This window comes from Asparagus officinalis, chromosome 4 (genome assembly GCF_001876935.1).
Source record: "Asparagus officinalis chromosome 4, Aspof.V1, whole genome shotgun sequence".
In the NCBI taxonomy this organism is placed as follows: Eukaryota; Viridiplantae; Streptophyta; class Magnoliopsida; order Asparagales; family Asparagaceae; genus Asparagus; species Asparagus officinalis.
In genome coordinates this window covers 20,778,996-20,803,516 of record NC_033797.1, presented here as the reverse complement: position 1 = coordinate 20,803,516, position 24,521 = coordinate 20,778,996, and the positions used below count along the sequence as shown (strand labels likewise).

The following is a 24,521-nucleotide window of genomic DNA, read 5'->3' as shown; positions in this document are numbered from 1 at the left end:
TTTCACCAATGAGCTCCTCAGCCAAATTCCTCCCCAACAGCCTGCCACATCATTTGTTCCCCCACCTCCGATAGGGCAGCCCTTTTGTCCCTCCTCTGCTTGGGCACCCCGCATAGGCCGGACAACAAGGAGACCAAGCTAAGCACGCCTCTCTCCCACCTTGCCAGCAAACTAGCTTTATAGTCCCTCCTCGACAGCACTTGTAGTACATGGAAGCAACACAGGAGAGCCCAAAAGCTACAAATATGACAGCCAAGAGTATGCCACAGGGGCGGCATCACGTGATCTTCTGCGTCCTCATACTGCTCCAGGCCCCCCAACTACTTATCTTGCATTTGGTTATGACGAGACCTTTCAGCCAACCGCTGGGGCCATAGGGGGGAACACACCCCTCGCCCACAGAAACATGAGTGCTACTTGTGACAAATTCATTTTCAAGATGCCTCACATGGAGAAGTGCAAAGACGAAGGAGATCCAGCCGAGCATGCTCAGAATTATTATGATATGATGACCATGCTATAAGCACCAGAGCCGATCAATTGTAGGTGTTCCTCTATCACTTTGTCGGGAAGCACCAAATTATGGTGGAACCCCATACCCAAAAAGTCCATCAACAACTTTGAGTAGCTCAGCCAGAATTTTGTGCACCACTTTCTGGCTAATACCAAGCTGAAACTACCTCCCCATGTTCTGATACAGCTGAGGCAAGAGCCTAGAAAGAGCCTCAAGGACTATTTCAAGAGGTTCTAGACCAAACGACTGGAAGTCGATGATCCTGGTGGTGCGGTCACTATGTCTGTTGTCGTAGCCGGCTTGGAGAGCAATAAGCTGGCTGACTGGCTCATTAAGAAACGAGTCACCAACTATAAGCAGCTAATGACTAAAGCCTATGGGTACATGGGCATAGAAGGCACCCGAGCCTACAAGTAGGCAGCCAGGTCAGCTAAAGCAACAGCAATAACGACATTACCAGTGGCCGAGTCAGCGACAGGGGCCGACCCCTCACCAAATAGGAAATGGTAAAGGGTCCTTCTAGAACCGATCCCATCCCAAACATAGCTGACAAGAGGGATCAGAGGAAGGAGATTTCTAAGAAGCCCAGCTAGAGACATTGACATCTTTTCATGTCTAAGCCCAATGCACATAAAACTCCCCAAAGTAATCAAATTAATGATACTATCTTCAAACAAGATATTTTTTCCCTACCATATATCTATGTGCAGTTTTCATTGATTGCTTGTCATCGATTCAGCTAGCTTTGATAAAAAAGATTTTGGCATCTACTTAGGGTAAGACCAAGACACGTCATTAGCAAAAGTCCCTGGTACCCTCTCAGGGTAAAACCAAGGCACGCCTCTACTCAGTTGGTTTTGACAAAAAAAGAAATTGGTATCATTTTCATGAGAAAAAACGAGGCATATTATCGACCAAAAGATCTTGACACCTATTCAGGGTAAGACCAAGGAGCACCATCGACAAAAGCCCTTGGTACCTTCTCGGGGTAAAATCAAGGCACACATTGACTCGGTCGGCTTCGCCTGAAAAGATCTTAGCACCTGCTCAGGGTAAGATCAAGGCCGCCATCGACAAAAGGCCTTGGCATCGTTTTCATGTGCAAGACCAAAGCACATTATCAACTCGGTCGACTCTGATACCAAGACCTTGGCACCTGCTTAGTGTAAGACCAAGGCGCATCATCGACAAAAACCCTTGGTACCTGTTTGTGGAAAAATTTGCAGTAAAGGAAATGAAGAAAAATTAATTTGTATTCCTTTAATCTCGATTACAATTGGATTTCCTGATTACAAAAGAGAAGAGGATTGATGCAAATCCTCTCCTTTGTTTAAGTCTGGGTTCTTCACGGTGGCGATGGAGTGTCTCTCTCGAATGCTCGCGTCGAGTTTGCTCTCCGTTGACGATCTGCACGTCTTGATTCACTGGAACGGTATCTCTTCCTCACGATTTGACATTGTGGAGAACTTGCGTGATAAGTCTTAGAACTCTTGATGAGTTGATTGATCTTAACCGTAATTGGTTAGACAAGCCAATGATCTCTTCTTTGCTGTCCGGGGAGCAGGATCTAAAAGCCAGCCTCCAAAATCTAGCCCCAAAGATTCAGCCCTGAACTAAGTTGATTTCTTAGTTATTTATAGAGGATTAAGGGGTGTAACCGCCCCCTTAATTCGCTCCTATTAAATCACTCTTGAGTAGAGTTGTGATCTCCTCAGATCATGGGAAAACGGTTTTGAAACCGTTTAGCTCGTGTTTGAACGAGTCAAACGCAAATCCTGCATTCTGGAATGAAATCTGCGTTTGAACGCAGTGTTTGCGAGCTGCGTTGGGCAGCAGATGGAACCTGCGTTGGCAGCTATTAAAAACTGCGTTGGCAGCAGTTAGATGCTGTGTTGGGCAGCGGTTGGAAGCTGCGTTGGGCAGCGGTTGGAAGCTACGTTGGGCAGCGATTGGAAGCTGCATTTTGCAGTATTTAGGAGCTGCGTTTGCATAGCTTTGACTCTGGAATGAGACCATTTGTGCTTTACCTCTGGGATGCAGGGATGAGTTTTGCGTCTTGGATTGAAGAGATCGTCGATTTGTAGTCTCTTTCTGTCAGAGCGTTGCAAAGATCGTCATTTTGTAATCTTTGCTTTAGCTCTTTGATATGTGAGAGTCGTCAGATTGTAACTTCCGATGTTGATTGTGAAGGTTGTTGATTAGAGCTTTCATCGGTTATTGTGAAGGTCGTCAGATTGTAACATTCATCGATCTACGTAAAAGTCTTCAAATTGTAGCCTTCTAGAGGTCGGCAGATTATAACTTTCATCATCGGTGTTTAATGGGTATAGGCAATAAAAATTGCCTTTAAATCCTTATCAGAGAAGTTCAGAACAAAACTGCTAAAAACTCGCCCGAAATAGCAAAAAAAGGGGAAAACGCAGATATCTCCCAAACCGTAAGAAATTTGGAGAAACGGAGGAAGCGAACCGAAGCCTTTGTTCGGATGGCTCCATCTCGTCGAGATAGGCGATCCATGCTTATTCTTCGATCCATGCTATAGAGCTCGCCTAACGGCTTGAAGATCGCCTGCAGACCCAGGTTCGTTTGCAGTCCCCAGCTTCGCCTGCAGTTGCAAATCCGCCTGCAGACCCAAGTCTGCCTGCAATCCCCAGCTCTGCCTGCAGTCTCAAATCCGCCTGCAGACCCCAAGTCTGCCTGCAATCCCCAGCTCCGCTTGCAGACCCAAGTATGCCTGCAGTCCCAAGCTCGCCTGCAGACTCAGCTCGCCTGCAGACCCAAGTCTGCCTGCTCGCCTGCGGTCCCAGCTCGCCTGCAGTCGAAGCTCGCCTATAGCTCGAAGTTCGCGTGCACGATCAAGCTTGCCCGCAGACCTAAGTCTGCCCGCAGACCCAAGTCTGCCTGCAGTCCCAAGCTCGCGAGGACAAACCTTCCTTATTTTCCGCAGTCCCAAGCTCGCGAGGACAAACCTTCCTTATTTTCCGTGATGTGAGGGTAGGGGGGGCACAATACTTCAGGCTCGTCAGATGGCCGTCCACAGTATGAATGAGCGGACAGGCGCCGAAACAGCCTGCACCCTCATAAATTCAGCTTACCTCACTTGTCCAAACAGAAGGGAGGGCCGCCGGCGCTCAGTGAGTTGGCCATATCTACTCGAGTATCTGACAGCCGCTGTCACGCATACGAGGAGGGGCTTTCCCATTCCTAAGTGACGTGATGTAAAACATGGCTCCTCGAATGACCGCTCCTATTGCAGGTGAACAGCAGGATATCTCTGAACGACGTGTGGTCACATCCCATAATTTAAGGAGTAGTCAAGCTGTCTCGAACGACGTATGGTCACATCCCATAATTCAAGGAGCAGTCAAGCTGTCTCCCTCACCTCTATTAGTGGTCAAATCCCATGAATCAAGGGATGGCCCATGTCATCCCTTGCCTACTAAAACCCATCTTCAGCCAGCATGAGAGGGGGATTGGCTGTTGCATATTCTGCTGGCTAATCTCCCAAAGGTTGAACCTGGACCTTTGCCAAAGGCTCCCTCATTAGAGAGCAGAAGCTCCGGCAGCAACTTCGATCGGATCGTCCAAGGGAAGCAGACTCGGCACGAGTACCGAGCGAGGCGTCCTATCGCCACCGAGGAACCCACGTTAAACAAGGAGGACCTTCCCACCGCTTCTGTTGTAAACATTTGATTTATTAGTTTGTAATAAGCTTTCTTATTAATACAAACGAAGCTCCCTGTTTTCGGGAGATCAAAATTTACACCTACAATGGGGAATCAGCTATCTATTGTAATTTTTAGATAGCCTACAGTACCCTCTCAGGGTAAGACCAAGGCATGCCTCGACTGGGTTGGCTTCAACTCATGAGTAAAACCAAGACATATCGACTCGACCTACATTAACTAAAAGATCTTGAGATCTTCTTAAGCCCAATGCACGTACCCTAAGACCTTGGTGTCATTGCGAGTAAACCTAAGGCATGAATCCGAGTCATCTCAACCCAAAAAACCAATGGATACTCAAAGATGTACAGTTTAAATTAATAAAGATAAATATTTACGCCTAAAATATTTGCAGCAAGACCTTGGCATTTTCCTAAGCCCAAGGCATGTACCCCAAGATCTTAGTATCATCGTGAATAAACCCAAGGCACGAGGTCGAGTAGCACTACTCCCCACATATGGAGCTGAGTCATCTCGACCCGAAGGACTGATTGGTTCTCAAAAGAATGTAATTCAAATTAACAAAAATAAAAATATTTCCATCTAGAAATGTTTACAGCAAGACCTTGGCATATTTAGTATCCCAAAGCATGCATTTTATAGAACATCGTGATCATATTTAATAAACAATGTATGAGGTCGAGTTGCCCCATTTGGCATAGCGGCTAAGTCGCCTCGGCTCTGTAACAAAGCATGAGACAAATGCAAGCAAGAAAGTTACAAAAATTGAGAAGACAAAATTTAACTTTTTATTCAACTTTCACCTGTACTCGGCCAGCTGAGTTTGAATAAGAGGGGGCCACTGTTATAGCCTTCAAATAACTAAGTGTTACTTTTTCTTGTGTTGTCGACACGCGTCCCACTCCACACCAGATCAGACATGATCATAACCCAAACGATTCGAACCGCTACTGCGGCCGACACCATAAACCGACAACTTATATGGCCGACTCAAAAAAAGATGGTAGTTGCCGACCTACCTATCAGATCGAGCCCACAAGCCTTCACATTCGGCCCACTATCTTATCCAACAACTCTCGAGGCCGACTAAAAAGGTAGTACTTATTGGCTTACCCACCAGATTGAATCCTATAAGCACTCGCACTAAGTCTACTATTTCAGCTGACAACTCGTGTAGCCGAGTAAAAAAGCGATGCTAGTTGGCCCTCCACCAGACGAATGAAGAGGCGATACTTCTCGCCCTTCTCGCAGGACTCGTCCCTTCTTAACAGGCAACCAGACTCATCCCTTCTCGACAGGTAGCCAGACTCGTCCCTTCTTGTTAGGCCAAGTCATCCCTTCTCGCTAGGTAGAGTCGAAAAGCAGTGTTCCTCGAGCCCCCCACCAACAGCCAGTCTCCATCATATTTAAATGCATGGTAAAAAATTATTATTACTCCCGCCCCAAAAGTCTTTAAGACTTATCTGGCTCCGTCAGCACCAAGCAGCTGTAATCGCTTTGCACTAGCCACTTGTCGCTTTGCACTAGCTACCTGGATGACCCATCTTCGCCAGCGGCTGACACATGTCGGATGTTTGCCGAGTCAGCTGCCTGCCTCCACTCAGCTTAAGTTACCTATCTGCCCTTTTAATCCTCTATAAAAGGAAGCCATGCATCTCAAGGTAACCCTTGGGGTCTTACACACAATTTTGAGATTTTCTCCATCTCATATTTTCCCACTCAAAGTTCATATACAGACTTGATCATCGGAGGAATAACAGGCGAACCCAATTATGGCCTTTTACAAGTTCTTCGTGTGCATGGAAGAACAACAATCTACAGAGCCAGCCATCCGAAGGAGTTTGAGGACCTAACTCTACTTTAATCCACAAATAAACCACTTGTTTGATAGCTGACACAAACAATTACCACTTTGTCATATTCCTGCAACTAGTAGTAACTGTTCTAATATATAGCGATATACTACTAGATTTTCTGTTACAAAATTAAAAGAAATGTTGCCTTCCCCTTATCCCGATGTAAATAATGGTAGTAACTATGAATTTCTAAGATCAAATTATGAAATCCCAGTTTAAAGTCCCCCATATATTTGCTACTCCATTAAGTCAAAAAGACGGTGCAGAAACCTTGAAATCACTTATTCAAACCCTTAAAATACATTAGTTAAGCACGTTTATGTGAGTGATAAAGAGAAAAGAAATAAGGAGGGAAAAGAAAAGAAGAGGAGGGGAAAAAAGAAGAAGTATCTAATTAGCCTGTATTGTTTTTCAATATTAAGGACTTCATGAATTTCATGATACCTTCAGCAATATGAAGATACGTAAGTATGAATAACAAAAAATGCAGGGTATGGAAGTGAGAACCTATTTAAAAATGTAAAACTCTGGAAAGGCTATTTATGATATAAATTCATTTTTTCTTAATTCCAATCGAATGTAATTGGATCTAGTATAGTATGAAGTAGCGATCATAACACATATGGATAGAGCTTATACGAAGGCCTCGAAAAGTAGATAGTTCTTTTTGGGCCGTATCTTTTTTTTTTAGGTTCATTAAGATTCTTCTTGGTTGGAACATCCAGTTATCTTAGGGCCTGTTTGTTTCGCAAAAAAATACAGAAAGTGGGGGAAAGTGGGGGAAAAGAAAATATTTTTTGACGTTTTCCTTCACTTTCAGAGGTTTGGTTCGTCAAAGCTATAAAAGAAAGTGGGGGGAAAGTATGAGTTGTCACTATATTATTGGTTGATGTGAGTAATTTTTGATGTTTTCCTCAACTTTCCTTGTTTAGATTTTTTTCTTGTGTTTGGTTCATTCTTAAAAGTTTGGGAAAAAAGATAAGATGAGATGAGATGAGTTGTCACCATATTATTGGATGATGAGATGAGATGAGTTTTCCTCCACAATCCTTGTTTTTTTTGAGGAAAGTGATGGAAGGAAATTTTAATGGGATGTGATAAGTTGTCACCATATTATTGGATGATGTGAGTAATTTTTAAAGATGATAGAAAACGAAGAAAAGTGAGTTAGATGAGTTGATTGATGTGACTCATTTCTTGTGTTTTGTTTATTTTTAAAAGGGCTAAATACCCATATTGGTATTTTAATTCAACCCCATTTCCCAACAAGGTATTTTAATTAGGAAATTCGGCGATAAGACATTTTAATTGAATAAAATTACCATTTAGGTCCTTTTTCTCGTCGGCGGCCACTGTTCCGGCGAGAACTCATCACGTGCGTTGCACGTGGGGGCTTAATCTGTGTTTAATATGCTGATGTGGCTCTGTATCACCTAATCAAATAAAAATTCAAAGAAAACCACAAATTAAGGGAAATTACTACCAAAATCAACTAATCCTCCATTCTAAGTTCTGTAAACTAGGGTTTTTTTTAGCAATTCAGTCGAAATCCCCAAAGTGAGCTTCCTATGAGACCGATGGAACCGAAGCTGGAGATCCACCCTCGGTTAGGGTTTCCAAAGTGAGCTTCCTCTTGAGAGGATTGCCCCTAGGGTTCGACGGAGGCCTGGGAGGCAGAGGGCTTTTGCTCTTGAGCCCCAAGGGCTTGCTTACAGAGAGGAGATTTCTGCTTCTGAGATGATGAAGGGGTCAGTGCTGGGGTTTCTTTTCTCATCTCGAACGATGAAACCCTAGGAGAGAGAAAGAGCGAGTAAGAGAGAGAGAGAGAGTCTAGATTTTAACACTCTTCCACGTCAGAATAGAGAGCCACATCAGCATATTAAACACATATTAAGCCCCACGTGCAACGCACGTGATGAGTTCTTGCCGGAAAATTGGCCGCCGACGAGAAAAAGGACCTAAATGGTAATTTTATTCAATTAAAATGTCTTATCGCCGAATTTCCTAATTAAAATACCTTGTTGGAAAATGGGATTGAATTAAAATACCAATATGGGTATTTAGCCTTTTTAAAAGTATGAAATAAGATGTGGTGGGATGAGTTGTCACAATATTATTGGAGGAAAGTGGAGAAAGTGAAGAAAAGTAGGTTTTGGAAAGTGGGGGAAAGTGAAAAAGTGAAGGAAAATGGGTTTTGGATTCTGGGGGAAACGAAACAAACAGGACCTTAGTAGAAATCTGATAAATTTCCATCTCAGCAAATTATTTTTTCCCCACACGGGCTTTCTATGGAACCGTGGGTCTATTCATTAATTCGTATTTGTGGACCACAATATTATATTAGTAAACAATTTAAATACGGGGACGAATATGAATAATGCATGCCATCTACCTCTTTCCTCGATCTCAAACCCAAATAACAGTAACTCGCGGCGTTCGAAATCCTTTCCTTCCAGAATCCGAAACACAAAATCATCAGAGAACCCTATTTTCTTGCCTAGGGTTTTGGTCTTCGGATCTCTGATCCAAGTCAAGGAGAGATGAAGATCACCGCTATCCTCGTTCTCAAGACCACAGGCGGCGCCGGCGTCTCCTCGTCGTCGGGATCGACGGATCCGGTGATCTTGGCGAACGCCTCTGACGTCAGCCACTTCGGATTTTTCCAGAGGAACGCCGCCAAGGAGTTCATCGTCTTTGTCGGTCGAACCGTCGCTAAGAGGACGGCTCCTGGTCAACGCCAATCTGTTCAGCATGAAGGTATTTCTTAGATCCCTCATTTATTGATGATTTAGGGTTTCTCAGATGCAAAGCTGAGATCCAAGTGAATATTTTGGGTTTTTTATTAATTTTTGGGGATGCGATACGAGGGGAACCTTGGCAAGGCACGATGATCCCAGGGCGAAACGTGAGTTCGATCCCCGACCCCTACCAAAGTAAATCCCGGGTATGTGGGTCCCCACCCTTCGATTTCTACGATCCCACCATGGACCTGGGGGTATTGGCAGTTTTACCACTGCACCCCCAAACAACCTGCGCTACCCACGGTGGGTTATATTGGTGTTTAATTAGTCTGAAAGAGGAGTGGGAGTGGTAATTTTAGGAATACAATTTAGCGATAATTGTTGATCCTTGTTTGATATTTGGTTCTATATCAAGAGAATGTGGCACGGTGTTCTGAAATCAGCTCTGATTCAACTAGATGTCTTGATTTATCAGTTGCAAAGCTTGATTTCTAATTTATTTATAGTGCTCTTACTAAAAATGCATAATGTAGAATGAAGTTGCTCATTCTCTTTTGGGAGTTTGCTTTGATGTTCAAACTGGGAGTTTAGTGCTTTTAAGACCCGAAGCAATGTATATTTTGTTTTGGGACAGTAATACTCAATTTAGTCACGATTGTTGTTCCAAATGTAAGTTTTTTATTTGTTTCTATCAATCACATTAGAAGAACTTGCCATCATTGTATCACATCTTTTACTTCACTAAGACCTCGTCTGGATGATTGATTGGATTTGGGATGAGAATTATTTGAATTTCACATTGACTCTTTGGGTGAGAACCCTGATTGAAATCCAAAATATGTGTTTGATTGCCACGTTAACTCTTTTGGCAGGCACTCACTCATTTCTGTTCAAAAGTAGATTGTAGCCAAGATAATCCTTTATTCATATCCTTGTGCTCTAAAATTTACTGATTCTAATGTTAGATATCATTATTCCAATGGTTGATCTTGACTTGTTTGGATGTCAATTTTGACTAAAGAACACCAGTCGTTTGAATCATGAAAGGGAGGTCAATATCTCTTTCTTTTATCAGAAGTACACCAAACAAGCCTTTTGGATTGTAATTCTAAGATCTCACCCAAAAGAACATAGTTGGAGTCTAAAAGATTCACCCAAGTAGTATCTGATAGCTCTTCATCCTAACTCTGCAAACAATCCCTTGGATTAGAAAAAGAAGTCTAAGAGCTTTTTTAATGCAAACATTCCGATACTTTTTGGATTATGACTTTTAAGATTAAAAAAAAATTTAATCGTCAAACAAGTCATTTAATTTTTTAAATTCGTTGGGAGGATGGGGTTATTCAAACATGTGCAAGGTCTTATTAGTGTCTCTAGAAGGATGAGGAAACAGTGGAAAGGCCTTACATATTCACTATGATGAGTATCCTTTGTTCAGGTCTTTCTATCCTCGTATTTGTTTCACATTAGATGGTTAGGAAAGCAGTTCTCAACTGATGAGAAAATCTGAACAAATCAGTGTGAAGGCCAAATACATTGCAGGATAAACAGTTGGTGAAATGCATATCTCCACTCATTAAGGATTTGCAATTTTTCCATTTGTAAGGAAATTTGTCCTTTCTAAGGCACCCATCCACATGTTGGTCTCACATGAGACTGCAAATCTAGAAGAGGGTTGGAATTCCAGATCAATACATTTCAATTACAGGCCATTTAATTCTCTTGAATTTTCTTTCCTTTCCCGTTTTAAACAAATCCACTGCTTAAGTACGCAGCACCGGGCTTACTGATTTTATTCATGTTATAAATGAAGTGGAAAATACTTTTCTTACCTATGTCGTATGTCATGTGAAACAATTTGGAGAATAGTTAGTAGCACATCAATCATGACTCATGAGTAGATTGGAGTATGACGCATCCTTCATAATATATTTAGAACTACATAAAAAGATAATTGCTTACCTTATTTTGGATAAAACTCAATTAAATAAAAAAAATAAAACCATAAAGCAGCCTAAAGAACAAATAGTTTCTAAAAGCTTCTTATCCATTATAATAGTTCTTTCCCCAAAGATAAAAGCCTAATTTCTACTATATACTATATCACTTTTGATCATCTTAAATACTTAAATAATAATTTAACTCAGACTAGCGCTACAAAGACTTCACCCTGTAAACCAACTCAAGACTTTCTACTCCTTGTTACCCCTTGGAACATCTTTAGATTCATTTCCCTTTTATTGCATCTAGGTTCAATTGCTTATCGCATCAATCATTGCACCATGTCAATCAAGAGAGCACTGATATTCATGCTACTCGTTCTGAACTCATTAACAACTGACAACATACCCAACCGGAGAAATACATACAGCAGCAGAACAAATGATACTGGACCCATATAAGAAGATGATTTATTGATCAAAAGAAAGAAATAATACATCAAAGAGAACCAAAACTCCGAACATTATCCATCCCCTTCACAGGGCTAGATCACATTTGCTTCCTCGTCCTTGTTCATAGAAATAAGAAGGAAAAAAGGGTTTTCCAGGTACATACCCCCAAATCATCAGCATTTATTAAGATGTCCCAAAATCTTAAACAACGGATCTTTCTACCCAAAGCAAACAACATTAGTAAGTATTGTAAGTTTGACGGAGAGAGTTACAATTCCAATCCTCTCCCAATCAGACTTACCCCATAAAAATCCATATGTGGATATCACCCCCCCCCCCCCCCCCCCCCCCCCCAAAAAAAAAAAAGAAAAAAAAAGAAAAGGATGTAACAAGTTCAGAATTTTGGTCTCTATTTTCATAAACAAATGCACAAAGAACCAATAAAAATTTGACATCTTAGATGCGATTGATATGGAGGCTAACTATTTGTTAGGCCCTTCCATTAAAAACCTGAATTTGTTTGCTTCACTTAACATGCACGCATCTAGTCCAAGGAGTGTCATTCCCATATTTTGGCGGTCAACTGTGATAGCTTTTATAATTACTTTGTTATTTGTACACGGTACTTTATCCCTTTAAAATCTTTATGCGAGGGTTTGATCTTCTTGAAAGTTTTTTCCTTTTTTCCCCTCCCAGTTTAGTTTTTCTTTCCCTTTGTTATTTCCTCTAAGTTATCATGTGAGAAGGATTTGAAATCAACCCATGTCATTTTGCTCAGTTTCATTTATATAGTCAGTGTCTATTTCTTGGGGGAAGGATGTTAAAGAAAAGCTTACCATCATGTTTCAGATATTTTGTTCCCCTTCCATTAATCTCTCAAAACCCTAATCTAAAATCCAAACCCTTATTCTCCTTCTGATTCCTCTCTCCTTCCTCTTTCCCCATTTTTAAACCCTCTCCACTCATCGATGAGGACTTGGACTCATCAATGAGCCTGGAGTTGAGCTCATCAATGAGTAAATCCGTTCACTGATGAGTAGCTGCCACATTCTAGGATTCTAATGTGATTTAGTTTTAATCTTAATTGGCATAAATATGCGTTCTTATGTTAGCACAAAATTTAGTGTTAACAGAGGGTTATGTGAGTAGATGATAATTTTACGAGATGGGCCATTAGAAATGGACAAGAATGCTAAAATTGTACTTTATTCCATCTCTCTGAGAGACTGATCTGGTGTATGACCTTTGTGGACCTTGCACACACAAGAAAAAAAGAAAAAAAGAAAAGAAAAAAAGACATATTTATTAATTTTGTTTTGAGTGAAAGAGTTCCGCAGTTTTATTATACTTAATCTTGGCTCTTCTTTAATTGACTTCTCTTTGTAGAATACAAGGTACACTCATATAACAGAAATGGTCTTTGTGCATTGGCATTCATGGATGATCATTATCCTGTTCGAAGTGCATTCTCTCTTCTAAACAAGGTCAGTGCATTAATTTTTATCTGCAACACACTTATTTATGTGTAGAAATTGAAAGAAGTTTGATAGGCTTGACTGTCTAGTTGCGTATCAAATTTATTTGCAAATATGTTGTGACGATTATGATGAGTCCCTTGCCTCTTACACACTTCTTAATGTCTGACCGTACCTTGGCCTGCATGCGATTGATTTTTTCAGTACTTTTTTGTTAATTAGGTTAAAACTTCATATAAAATAGGTTATCTATGAGGAACAATTTGAACCTGGAGGAGGTTCCATGAAGAATTTGGGAAACTTTGCAATTCACTGTGAATCAGATGTAATCTCTTTAATTTGTGTCATGTTTCTATCAAAGTAAACTATGCATAAGACTGGTTTGTCTTATGACCTGTTTGTTGGATAACAGTCTTTTTATATTATGCTGATTGTACCATACAAATTGGAGCATCTTGCATAGTTACTTCTACAGAAGGGAAGAAAATTACTCCTAGAGCAGGGAAGAAAAATACTATATTTGGTAGGATCTATCATTCATCTTGTAGGCATTCTATGAGCCAATGACCTGACATTATCTAATATTAGATATCGCAGTTTGGCCTGACAATTTCTTGTGGCCTTATATAAAAGCTACACATCACACGGACATGGCGTTTTGGGTGCCGTATCCATGTCCGACACGTGTTGGACACGGATTCTCCGTGGATACGCCATGGACACATGTGGTTCAAACAAAAACCCGATTTACCCATTACGTATAGCCTGAACTAGTTTTTCTGATAATATCAGATTCAAACCAATTGGTTTTTAACCTAAAAACTGAAATCCATTACTTAAATATTTGAAAAACACCCATCATATTATCCCACGCGATCAAAACTTACCTTTTGTTGTTAAATCTTATTCTTAGTTTGATTTAACTTAATTTTTAATTGTTATAGATAATATAAAGAAGCATGCAAATGTTATAGGTATTTCATTCAATATTTGATCTAATGTAAATTAATACACACACATATACATATACATGCATACATACATATATACATACATGCATATGTCCCCGTCTACTACATTTTGCAAATTTTCCGTGTCCCGTGTCCATATTTGTGTCTGTGTCCGTGTCTGTGTGTGTATGTATTGTACACATACATACATACATATACATATATCCCCGTCTACTTCATTTTGCAAATTTTCCGTGTCCCATGTCCATATCCGTGTCTGCGTCCATGTCTGCATCCGTATCTGTGCTACCTAGCATCTGGTGAAGCAAAGTTGTCTTCTTTTGTAACTTCTACTTCATGCAAATCTTATAGGAGATACAAGAGTAGGAAGATATTGCTAGGCAGTAATATTTGGCTATAGTAGCCATTGTTCAATATATTGTCCACTATAAGCCCCTAAAGACAAACAAGTGAAGAAAGGATGAAAATCATGAAATACTACTCAGTAGGGATTACATTTATGTCTGGTAATCATATTAGGTGTATTACTGCACAGAAGGGATGGGTAATGGAGAACTATGAAAAGTGGACCTTAAAAAAAATTAAATGACCAGATGAGAAACAAGTGTGGACTTTATACACAAAAAGAAGTAACAATGATAATGATTAACTATTGGCTTTTGATAACCTTATGGTATGTTTGGCAAAATGTCAAAAACTGGTATGTTTGGCAAAATGTGAAACTGGGCTAGAATCAGTCCTGGCCCAGTTTTATTCTAAACCGGTTTTAGTTTGGACCGCGCGGAGGGAGGGGGGTTCTGGTCCAAACTAAAACTACTTTAGAGGGATTTTTTGGCTTACAACAACTTTTTTGGCTTACAAAAACTAGGCCAACATTGGCCCAGTTTTTGCCAAACAGAAAAACACCCAAAACTGGGCTAGGTTCAGTCCTGGCCCGGTTTTGGAGGTTTTCCAAACATACCATTAATGATACACCAAACACGCTAAGTGAACACATTGAAAGAAGCCAAAAGATTATGAAGACATGCGAATGTTTTATATATGCAATGTGAAACCATTTGACAGTTACAAATAAGAATGAGGGACTATATACATATTGATTAAGGTTTTTTTGAGAAATTGTAAGGATGGGTATAGAAAGTATATCAATACGCTATATACAAAACCATTTAGTATGTTTCAATCATGTTGGACTAGAAATTTAATTGTACGAACTAAAATACATGCTGGCTATCTGAATCAGTTGATATACTGGAGATTCCAAGGTTTTATGGTATCAGCCAGCTTCTGGCTAGAATTACCAAAAACTGTTCTTCATTGAGGAAGCCCTCGCGGAAGATCTTGGTTGCCATAGAGCTCAGAGAGGAACCTGTGTGGAAGCTGTAAGTTTGCAAGGATCTTAGAAAATAAAACAGATCCATTTCAATTTAAATAGTAAAGAAAAAGATAGTTGATTGAGAAAAATGGATCTCCAGTATATCAACTATGCGTGCACACTTCACAAACATGTCCTCAATTCAAATACTTCTTGGACACCTCAAATATGCGTGCACACTTCACAAACATGTCCTCAATTATATAATATACCTATGTTTTCTAATGTCTCATACATTTCTTTAATCACTATCACATAATTGAAATTTGAAATATTTATTTATTTTTGTATGCCATCGGTGATTATTTTTCAGTGGAAGAAGCTTCAAATGTTTACTTGTATTAAACAATTAGTTTAGATGTGTCTAGCACCTCAATTAAAAGCTGAAGAGCTTAGACTTGCAAATTCATAAAACGCATGATATAACAAAAATGTTTAATATATTTATAACCATTTTGTGTTATATTACTAGAAACCATTTCTAGGCTATTGGGTGCAGGACATGGACGTACACATGTATGTATGAACTCTCTTATTGTTATGTATATTTTTATTTCATTTCATTGTGTCTAGGTCCTGTTTCTTAAGGAAGTGTCACCTGTCATTTCCTTGACCATGTCCTATCTGTGCCCCGTCTCTATAGCCTTGCTTCTTAAATTCTTAGCTAGTTAGGCTGTATTAGCGCCAGTTTGCATTCCTTCCCCTTCTCTGCTTCTGCTTATTGTCATTTTAGCCACTAAGAAACAAAGGAGAGCACAGAGAATTATCTACCTGGGGCTTCAGGTATGTTGCAGCCATGGTTTGGCTTGGTGAACTTGTTAACCATATCACGACTTTCCTTGCAATGTTTCTTTTAAATATTTTATGTATGCTTAAACCCATGGTTTGACTTAGTGATGGTGTTCACCGCATCAGTTATTGTAGTCTGTCAATTGCCATAATAGAAGTTCATTGTAAAAGTTGTGTAACTTAGCAACTAAGCCAAAGGGCAATAGTTGCTTAGACTATGAAGGGTTGGGTCAAGCTGGTTGTATGTTGATCGACTTTAAATTTAATCTGGATTTATTTCAGGGAAAGGGAAAAACTTGATTAGGAATCAGCCATATAGATTAGCCTCGGATCATACAAGCATGGGTTTTAATTTAGGCTTTAGGATATGCTGTAATTTTTTTTTGTTTTCTTATCACGTTAATTCAGGCAGTGTTACTGTTCTGGGCCAAATACTATTGCATCACACAAAGCTATATAGCCTATATTTATTTTTATCTGCTAGTCTTTTTGATGCACATATATTACATGATGTAAGGCTTATTTAAGCTTATGTACTATTTAGGTGATAGATGAGTATCAAAAGGCTTTCGGGGAATCTTGGAGAAAAGTGCAGGAAGATTCTACACAAGCATGGCCATATTTAAACGAAGCTTTAATGAAATTCCAGGTTTCTTTTGTTTTTCAATTTTTTTTCAGATGTTAGTTGTAATTTATTAACCAACTAAAAACTCTGTTAAATTATATTTCTCTGTGTGAAGGAACTCTTTCATTTTCCACTTACGCAAATAACCAAATATATTTTTTTAAAGTTCTTTTGTTCTATTTTTACTTCTATAATCTGAAGTTGCTTCGCAGAGTTCTGTATTCTGGACTCAATTTTTCTGGAAAGCATTTCAAAGTTAGCATGGCATACATCTCAATTTTCTAAATTTTCTTACCAGAACAGAAACGCTAAATATTACCATTAGTTTTGGTTCAATCAGAATTTGAGTTTATTTCTTATGATGGGTAGTTTAATACCCATGCAGTTCCAGTTCTCTACGGTTTAATAGTTTATCACGGATGAAAACTGCTAACTTAACCGTTCTTTTATCATGTGTTATCTTCCTTTAGGATCCATCAGAGGCTGATAAGTTGATGAAAATTCAGAGGGACCTGGATGAAACCAAAATTATTTTAGTAAGTGCTGATCTCTGGATGCATATAAACTTCATGTGATTTCTTTATTCACTTCAATATATAATTTAGGATTTTTTTTGGTTCACAACCATACACAAGCTGGTCATGAACATAACATGATTAACAAGTAACAACTATATATTTTTGGAGCATGTAGCATTGGCACAAAAGTTAATAAATGAATTCTAACATGGAAAATGTCTTATTTGGGGCTCTTAGTCTATAAAGACCATCTCCTCCATAGTATTTTTCTTCCATTAGTTTAAACTTGATTGTATTTTCCAATATGATAAAGTTACGTAGTGAATTTGATAAAGGAAATCTCCATGGGTTGTCTTGGTATTCTTTTCTTTCTGTCATATTGTACATTCCTGACTGATTGCTTCGGTGCAATGCATGGCTCTACTTTCTAGTTGGATTGGTCCAATAACTCTGTAAAATTTAGCAGATTTGATCACTCTGATCCCATTCTTGATATAATATGAAGTGAGATATGTTATTACATTCTTCACATCTTATTTAGGAACAACCAATCCGTGAGGTGGTTGGAAAATTTCATGAGGAACTCTACCAAATTCGGGTATTTGGATTTATTAAGGTGTGCTGGATTCACATTTTGGCTTTTTGGAAGTGTGCCTTTGGTGGCTATTTGGCATTGGGTGTATTAGGAGTTTAGGACCTAGAAATGTTCTGTAATGAACATACTGGAAATTCCTTGATGGATTTGCCTAGATCTTTGGACATTCATTTATTTCTCCTGGGGGACGTTTGCTTTTGCTTTGGTGCATTTCATATAACAGGTTATATGTGCCCGGAAATGAGCATCCAATCTCTATGGTTGAATTCCACATGTACAATCTATAACTATAGCATGAAATGCAGAAGGCTTTGATCCTTTTGTTCCAGAAGGAGTTGCCTCTCATCATATTGCAGGGATTAAACTGGGTTGTGTTCATTGGTTTAAGAGGGAGGTTTAATCGCATTTGCTCCTTTGTTATCTTTTAGTTTTATTTTGGCTTTGCACACATTATGACCTTCACAAAGTTTTGTCTTACATTAATACCAGTTTATATATTCTGTATATTTTGATTATACTTGCTAAGTGTGGGAAATGTATCTGAATTGCTCTGTTGCTTCATCATGGACAGGAAATGATAAAAAAAGGGTAAACTTAAAAAAAAAAGCCCAACATCTTTGTTCATCAAGATTCTGATAAACAACATATCATAAACACTGTGATATTGGTTCGTGCATGTTGGTGATTTACATACCTGATTAAAAGTACAGATTAATGTTATGCTGACCTGATTAAAAGTACAGATTAATGTTATGCTGCCAACCAATACGATAAGTACCATTTGTTGGAGAACATGCATTTTATTCTCTGGTGGTAATCTACAACAAAAAAGAAATTGGAGGATTGCCAATTACTTCCACTGCATTAAACATGTTAGTTTTCTTTAATTTATTGTCTATGTGCTGTAAAGCAGATTTCTTAGTTTCAGGAATAACAGTGTCAAATATTTGTATATTGTTGACTTCTATACCTTGTAATCTGCTTTACATCACAGATTTCATCTAAGCAGCCTGCTTCATGGATCATGTCATCAGCTTAACTGGATCATTCAAATTTTTTTCCTGGTTGATGGTTTCACATTAATCGATCCTTCTGTAAATTTCAGTATGTTATATTATTTATTTCCTTCCTGAAAGACTTAAAACAAGTCCTCTGATGATATTATTGTCAAAGAGTGACAGTGAAAATCAGACTAAAGATCGCACAACTCAAAGATACAGTTATTTCCCCCTGAGCATGTCTCTTTTAGTCAAGGCTGAATGTCTTCATCTTGATAAAATATTCTTTTCTTCGTAAAGGAGATGGAAACTGTAAAATATCGTTGCAACCATATTTTTTACAGAATAGGAAAACCTGGAAGAAACTATGCAACCTTACTGTCTTTGTTCAGAATAATTGTTACTCTTATTCCTTACAAGAGTTTTTATTTTATTTTATTTTATTTACTTTGTGGATACCAATTCTTTGGTGTCAATCTTGCACTGACCTGATTTTTTCCTGTTAAAATTACTTGCAACTCTCAATTGTGAGTATTTCCATACCCTCCCTAGATGCATCATGAGAAGGTACTTTGTACTCTTGAAGAGAAATGGACATGCCATGTGCAGGAGACGAAATTTCCATGTCCCTTTCATCTAATATGTGTGTGTGTGTGTATATATATATGTATATATATATATATATATGTATATATATATATATATATATATATATATATATATATATATGTGTGTGTGTGTGTGTGCGTGTATGGTAATATCCTAAGAAATAATACTTGACAAACCACAGAAACAATCAAATCTTTTCTTTCTTTTACTCAACTACTCATGAAACGGGCAGGAGTATCTTCTTCCTTATAATATGTCGCTGCCGAATTACGCTGTTTTATGAATGAAAGATCGATTGGAGTTTGGAGAGATTGTTTCCACCATTTTTTTGTTTCTTATATTTTGATAATGTCAAAAGTGAATATCCCATCCATTTGGATTGTTTCAGGCAAGTAGATGCATTCAGTTTCGACTGGAACAACCAAAATGTGGCTTGCCAGTTTGACATTGTTCTTTGTAATACATCAAGTGTTGCACAGTTTTACTGAAATCAAAGCTTTGATAATTTGTAAGTAGAGTTTGTGTGTTTTGACTTTTTGAACTTCTGACAATACCTTTTCCTGTTGCTTCTTTTGATGTTGCTCTTGAGTATTTTCTTTTGTTTCAATCAGTGATAGAACAGTAGTTTGGGACTTACTGGCATCTAAGAAGTTAAGACATGTAATTTTGCATATTATCCATCCTATATTGTAAAAAGACAACCTTTTACTTGTCAGAATCTTATATCTCCCTTTTGCAACTAATGCAGCATAAAACCATTGATAGTGTGCTTGCACGAGGGGAGAAGTTGGATAGCCTGGTGGAGAAAAGCTCAGATCTGAGTGCAGCCTCCCAAGTAAGTAACACATAATACACATTGTAGGCTTTGTAGGCTTTGGAACACATGCCTAAAACCTAATAAAACACATTCATACGTTATGTTGTACACACCTTTTGTATGTTCCCCAATTGGCCAAGTTTGGCGAAGTCATGTTTATATGTTGGATTGTGGGTTTATATTAGGGGTGTTAAATGGTTTGGATATCCGTAACTGTATCCGAAAAAGATGCAGATATGGTAGCCAAAATCTGATAGTGTGCTTGCACGAGGGGAGAAGTTGGATAGCCTGGTGGAGAAAAGCTCAGATCTGAGTGCAGCCTCCCAAGTAAGTAACACATAATACACATTGTAGGCTTTGTAGGCTTTGGAACACATGCCTAAAACCTAATAAAACACATTCATACGTTATGTTGTACACACCTTTTGTATGTTCCCCAATTGGCCAAGTTTGGCGAAGTCATGTTTATATGTTGGATTGTGGGTTTATATTAGGGGTGTTAAATGGTTTGGATATCCGTAACTGTATCCGAAAAAGATGCAGATATGGTAGCCATAATCTAAAACCTATCGGATACGGTTTTGGTTTCAGATATGGTTCTGAATTTTTAGTGGATGCGGTATTGAATACTGCTATCGGGTCCAACTTGTAGATACGGTTCGGATATCTTGATGTTTTTTTGAGAAAAATTTTGATATAAAATGAGCTCACTATGAGTCAAACACTGGTCTATTGCTGGAAGGCAATAGCCCCAACCACTGGGCTACAACTTCTTTTGATAAATATTAAAATATTTTAACAGTTATTTAAGTTACACTTGGGTCTATTCCACTCATTTAAGAGGTACTTTACCATTGACAACTGGGGAACCGCTAACCTCCATTGCTATTTGGACCTACAACATAGTCTCATTAAATCCTCAACCCAACTCTATTGTGATTATGATTATATGTGATTGGGTTATTGAACAGAGAGCAAAGTTAAAACTTCATATCTATAGCATAACATTTTAACTGAAAAACAAAGTCCTTCAAAGAATTTTAGGAAAGGGATCTCAAGGAATCAGTATGTTGAGGTGATTCAAAACCTTATTCGGCATGTACAAACTCAATATATTTTTTCTGTTCATGGAGACTTAACTTTTAAAATGTCACTAATATCCCATTGCTAAATGCTAAAGGGGATTGTTAGAATAGACACTTTGTTCTATGTTTAGGGTAGATAGTGATTCCATATGCATATACTATTTTATTCTATGTGATTATACATATTTTTGGACATATCCGAGTCATATCCATCTTCTAAATGTCCAATATGTATCCATGAACATATCCGTATCCGTTTCTCTAATATCCGAACCATATCCGTTTCCATTTAATGCGGATATGGATATGATTTTTCCTAAGCGAAGAATATCTGTATCCGTATCTGTTTTTAGAAAGTGAATATGGATATGGTAAATGTTATATCCGAACCGTATCCGAACCGAATGCACCCTAGTTTATATCACTGGTGATTGCTGTTCGACCTTTACCCATAAGTTGGTCATACCAAGTTGGCATTCAGCCAATTCAACCTGCTTAATGCTTTCCTAAATCCCTTGCCTTTTATACCGCACTTGAATATTTCCACATTTCAAAAGTAAAGATTGCTTACAAACTTTCATAGTTACGTGTATACTTTGTTAATATTAATATCTAACAATCTCAAACTCTATCTGCCATGGTATTAAGTAAACAATAACAGTTCTTAAGGGTTTTGATCATACCATAATAAGTAAAAAAGTTCCCACTGATATCATTAGTCTAGCCAAAGTGATTTGAGTCGGATTCATATGACAACACTCTTACACGAAGCAAGCACATTTGGTGAACAATGACTAATGGAAGTACCTCTTTATTCTCAACAGATGTTTTACAAGCAGGCAAAGAAAACCAATCAGTGCTGTACCATACTGTAAAAACTCCTGAAGGTTCGAGGTTTTCGTGAGGTTCCTTGGCAGGATAAAAGTGTGTAAATTGCCTCAAGAATTTCAGTTCAAAGGGTTGTGTTTCCATTTCATCTATTGGATTTGTTGTGCATGCTTATAATTTATATCTATTTTACAAGTAACTTAGAACTTGGAAGCTTATGATTAACTCAATGATTCTCACTTCAAAGGGCCAGGATGGCCACAGGCACATCAATTATTTTTATTGCATGTTCTACATGATGATACTTCTTACTGTTTGATAATATAATCTTCACTTGACCAGTACCTTATCAAGTTTCTGTTAAGGATTATCTTCTTCTTCTTATCCTATTGTTTCTGCAAGGATTATCTTGCTAATTCGTATATTATCGTATGAATTTATGAAGTCAACAGGCTATTGAACTTGAGTTGTGTGGGAGGCAGCGAAATATCAGTTGGCTACTGATTGCGAATTGAAAAGAACAATGAGTGGATCATAATTTATGGCTTTGACATAAACATGACGTTTGATAGTTCATGTTATACAGTTATTTATCCAAGGATGGGAGTTAGAACGGTCCTTCTTTCCGTTCTTGATGACGCGTTCTTTCTGTCTGTTTAGCAAAAAAATGGACGGCCGAGCGCAGCATGGTTGTCATTCGCTATATCACTTATTGACTAATGGGACAACTCATGATAATATTTTCTCCTGACTGCCAACCGAGGCAGATAGAAGAGTATCCTATTGTTATGGGACAATGTTGAATGGGTAATAATAATAAGGGTTTTTCTATAGAGTGTCCATGGGCACTCTATAAGAGAGGAGAAAGATAGAGAGAAGTGAATTGCCATAGAATTTAGTGCAAATCAGGAGGGCTCATGAGCAATTCACTTCTCTGTATCTCTCTCCTTTCTTATAGAGTGTCCATGGGCACTCTATAGAAAAACCCTAATAATAATCACATTGGCATTCATAACACCGCCTTGGAGTTGGAAGATTGGAACTCAACTATTATTTCCCCGTTTTCTTTACCTTTGATTCCATGGTTACCCATGCATATCGTACTTTCTACGGATTTTACCCCTTGATTGGGATGCGTATTATCCATAAGCAAAGCGAGAATACTACTTGTACACCGTCTATATATCCTCGGACATAAAAATAAAATTAGCTTTCCAACAAGATAGACAAGGCTCAAAGATCACAACGCCACTACGAGAAAGAGGATTAAGGTTAATCTACAGTGTCACTATCAGGAGAGGATTAAGGTTAATCCATGCCATTCACAGGTGATTAGAGGGTTCGTTTGGTGTGACTTAAGGCGATGAATTAGAGAAGTTCATGCCTCCATTTAACATTATTCGCATACTTCGGCCTTATTCGCTGCACGCTCAACTTGAAATGAAAACATGCGCCGGTTTCACGCAACAATCGTGAATCGGATCCGCAACTGACACGACGCGTGTACCCCGCCTCGTATGTGGGCCCCATGTAACAACTTGAGCGGGGCCCAGTTGCAGCGGCATATCCCTCTGCCGTCGCTACAAATTCTTGGACGCTGTGAAGGCACTGAAGGGCGCAAAAAATAGAAAAGAAAAGAAATTTTTTCCTTCGCCTTCTTCGGACTCCGTCCTGTTCGAAAGACCAAAAATCTCATAAACGAGTTTAATACAAACCCAATCCTCATCGCAACCACGAGACCCCCGCTCATTGCGGAGACGCCACGTGGCACCGAAGCTTCCAACTGCCACAAGTGAGCCCTTATCCCAATCCTGTTACAAATACACCACCCCCAGCTCTCCCTCCCTCCTCATTCCGAACTTGAAAATCCTCCTTTTTTTCCCCCTTTCTTAAAAAGGGGAGGTTTTTTTTTCTGAAACCCTAGCAATGGATCACTCAGCCGATGCTCATCGTACGGACTTGATGACGATCACCAGGTTCGTTCTGAACGAGCAATCGAAGCGTCCTGAGTCCAGGGGAGATTTCACGATCTTGCTCAGCCACATCGTTCTTGGTTGCAAGTTCGTTTGCTCTGCCGTTAACAAGGTCCAAATTATTTTTAATTTGTAGGGTTTTTAATTTATCGCGATTACTCCGCTTGATTGCAGATTAACGCAGCGTTTGTATATAGAACTGAATCAGTTTGCGTGTTTTTGGGAGCATGGATGATTTTGGAAGTTTGCGGGTTTGAAAATAATCAGGACCAAGGAATGGGTTTAAAATTGAGAACCCAATTTTCAGTCTCTTGTTTTTGTTGTAATCTTTCGTCTTTCTTGAAAAAGTTTCTCCATTTTCCAGGAATTTTTATCTGAAATTGTATCTTAGCAATAAAATAAACTGGCAAAAAAGTCAAATCTTATTAAGTGTAGTCCAGTTGTTTTTTAAGTAACGTGAGGGTGTTGGCTGAAAATATTTTAAAAAAATTAAAGCGGCTATCTTTGAATTGATGGTTACTTTAAGCCCATTATGATAAGCGCCCCCATAAAATTGCACTTTTCCTGGAGACTTAATTTTTTTAATACGATGTCTTCAGATGATTTGAGAATTACTTGATACCGCTATTTTTCACTGGAACTGCAGTTGGTTTGTCATTACATGAATGTTTTG

The 24,521-nt window shown here is 38.8% G+C and overlaps 2 protein-coding genes across 2 annotated transcripts in view; both read left to right on the top strand.

Annotated features, from left to right (window-relative positions):
- Positions 8,448-22,219, top strand: LOC109836889 (VAMP-like protein YKT61). Its single transcript, XM_020404930.1, has 6 exons — positions 8,448-8,813; positions 12,577-12,674; positions 16,345-16,449; positions 16,896-16,961; positions 19,894-19,980; positions 21,872-22,219. Exons 1-6 carry the CDS (start codon positions 8,597-8,599, stop codon positions 21,920-21,922), a joined length of 624 nt encoding a protein of 207 aa, XP_020260519.1. The 5' UTR covers positions 8,448-8,596; the 3' UTR covers positions 21,923-22,219.
- Positions 23,483-24,521, top strand: part of LOC109836888 (fructose-1,6-bisphosphatase, cytosolic) — a 7,519-nt gene continuing 6,480 nt past the window's right edge. The window contains exon 1 of the mRNA XM_020404929.1: positions 23,483-23,960. Within this exon, the coding sequence (XP_020260518.1) occupies positions 23,802-23,960 (159 nt within the window). The 5' untranslated portion in view covers positions 23,483-23,801. The remainder of the gene's footprint in view (positions 23,961-24,521) is intronic.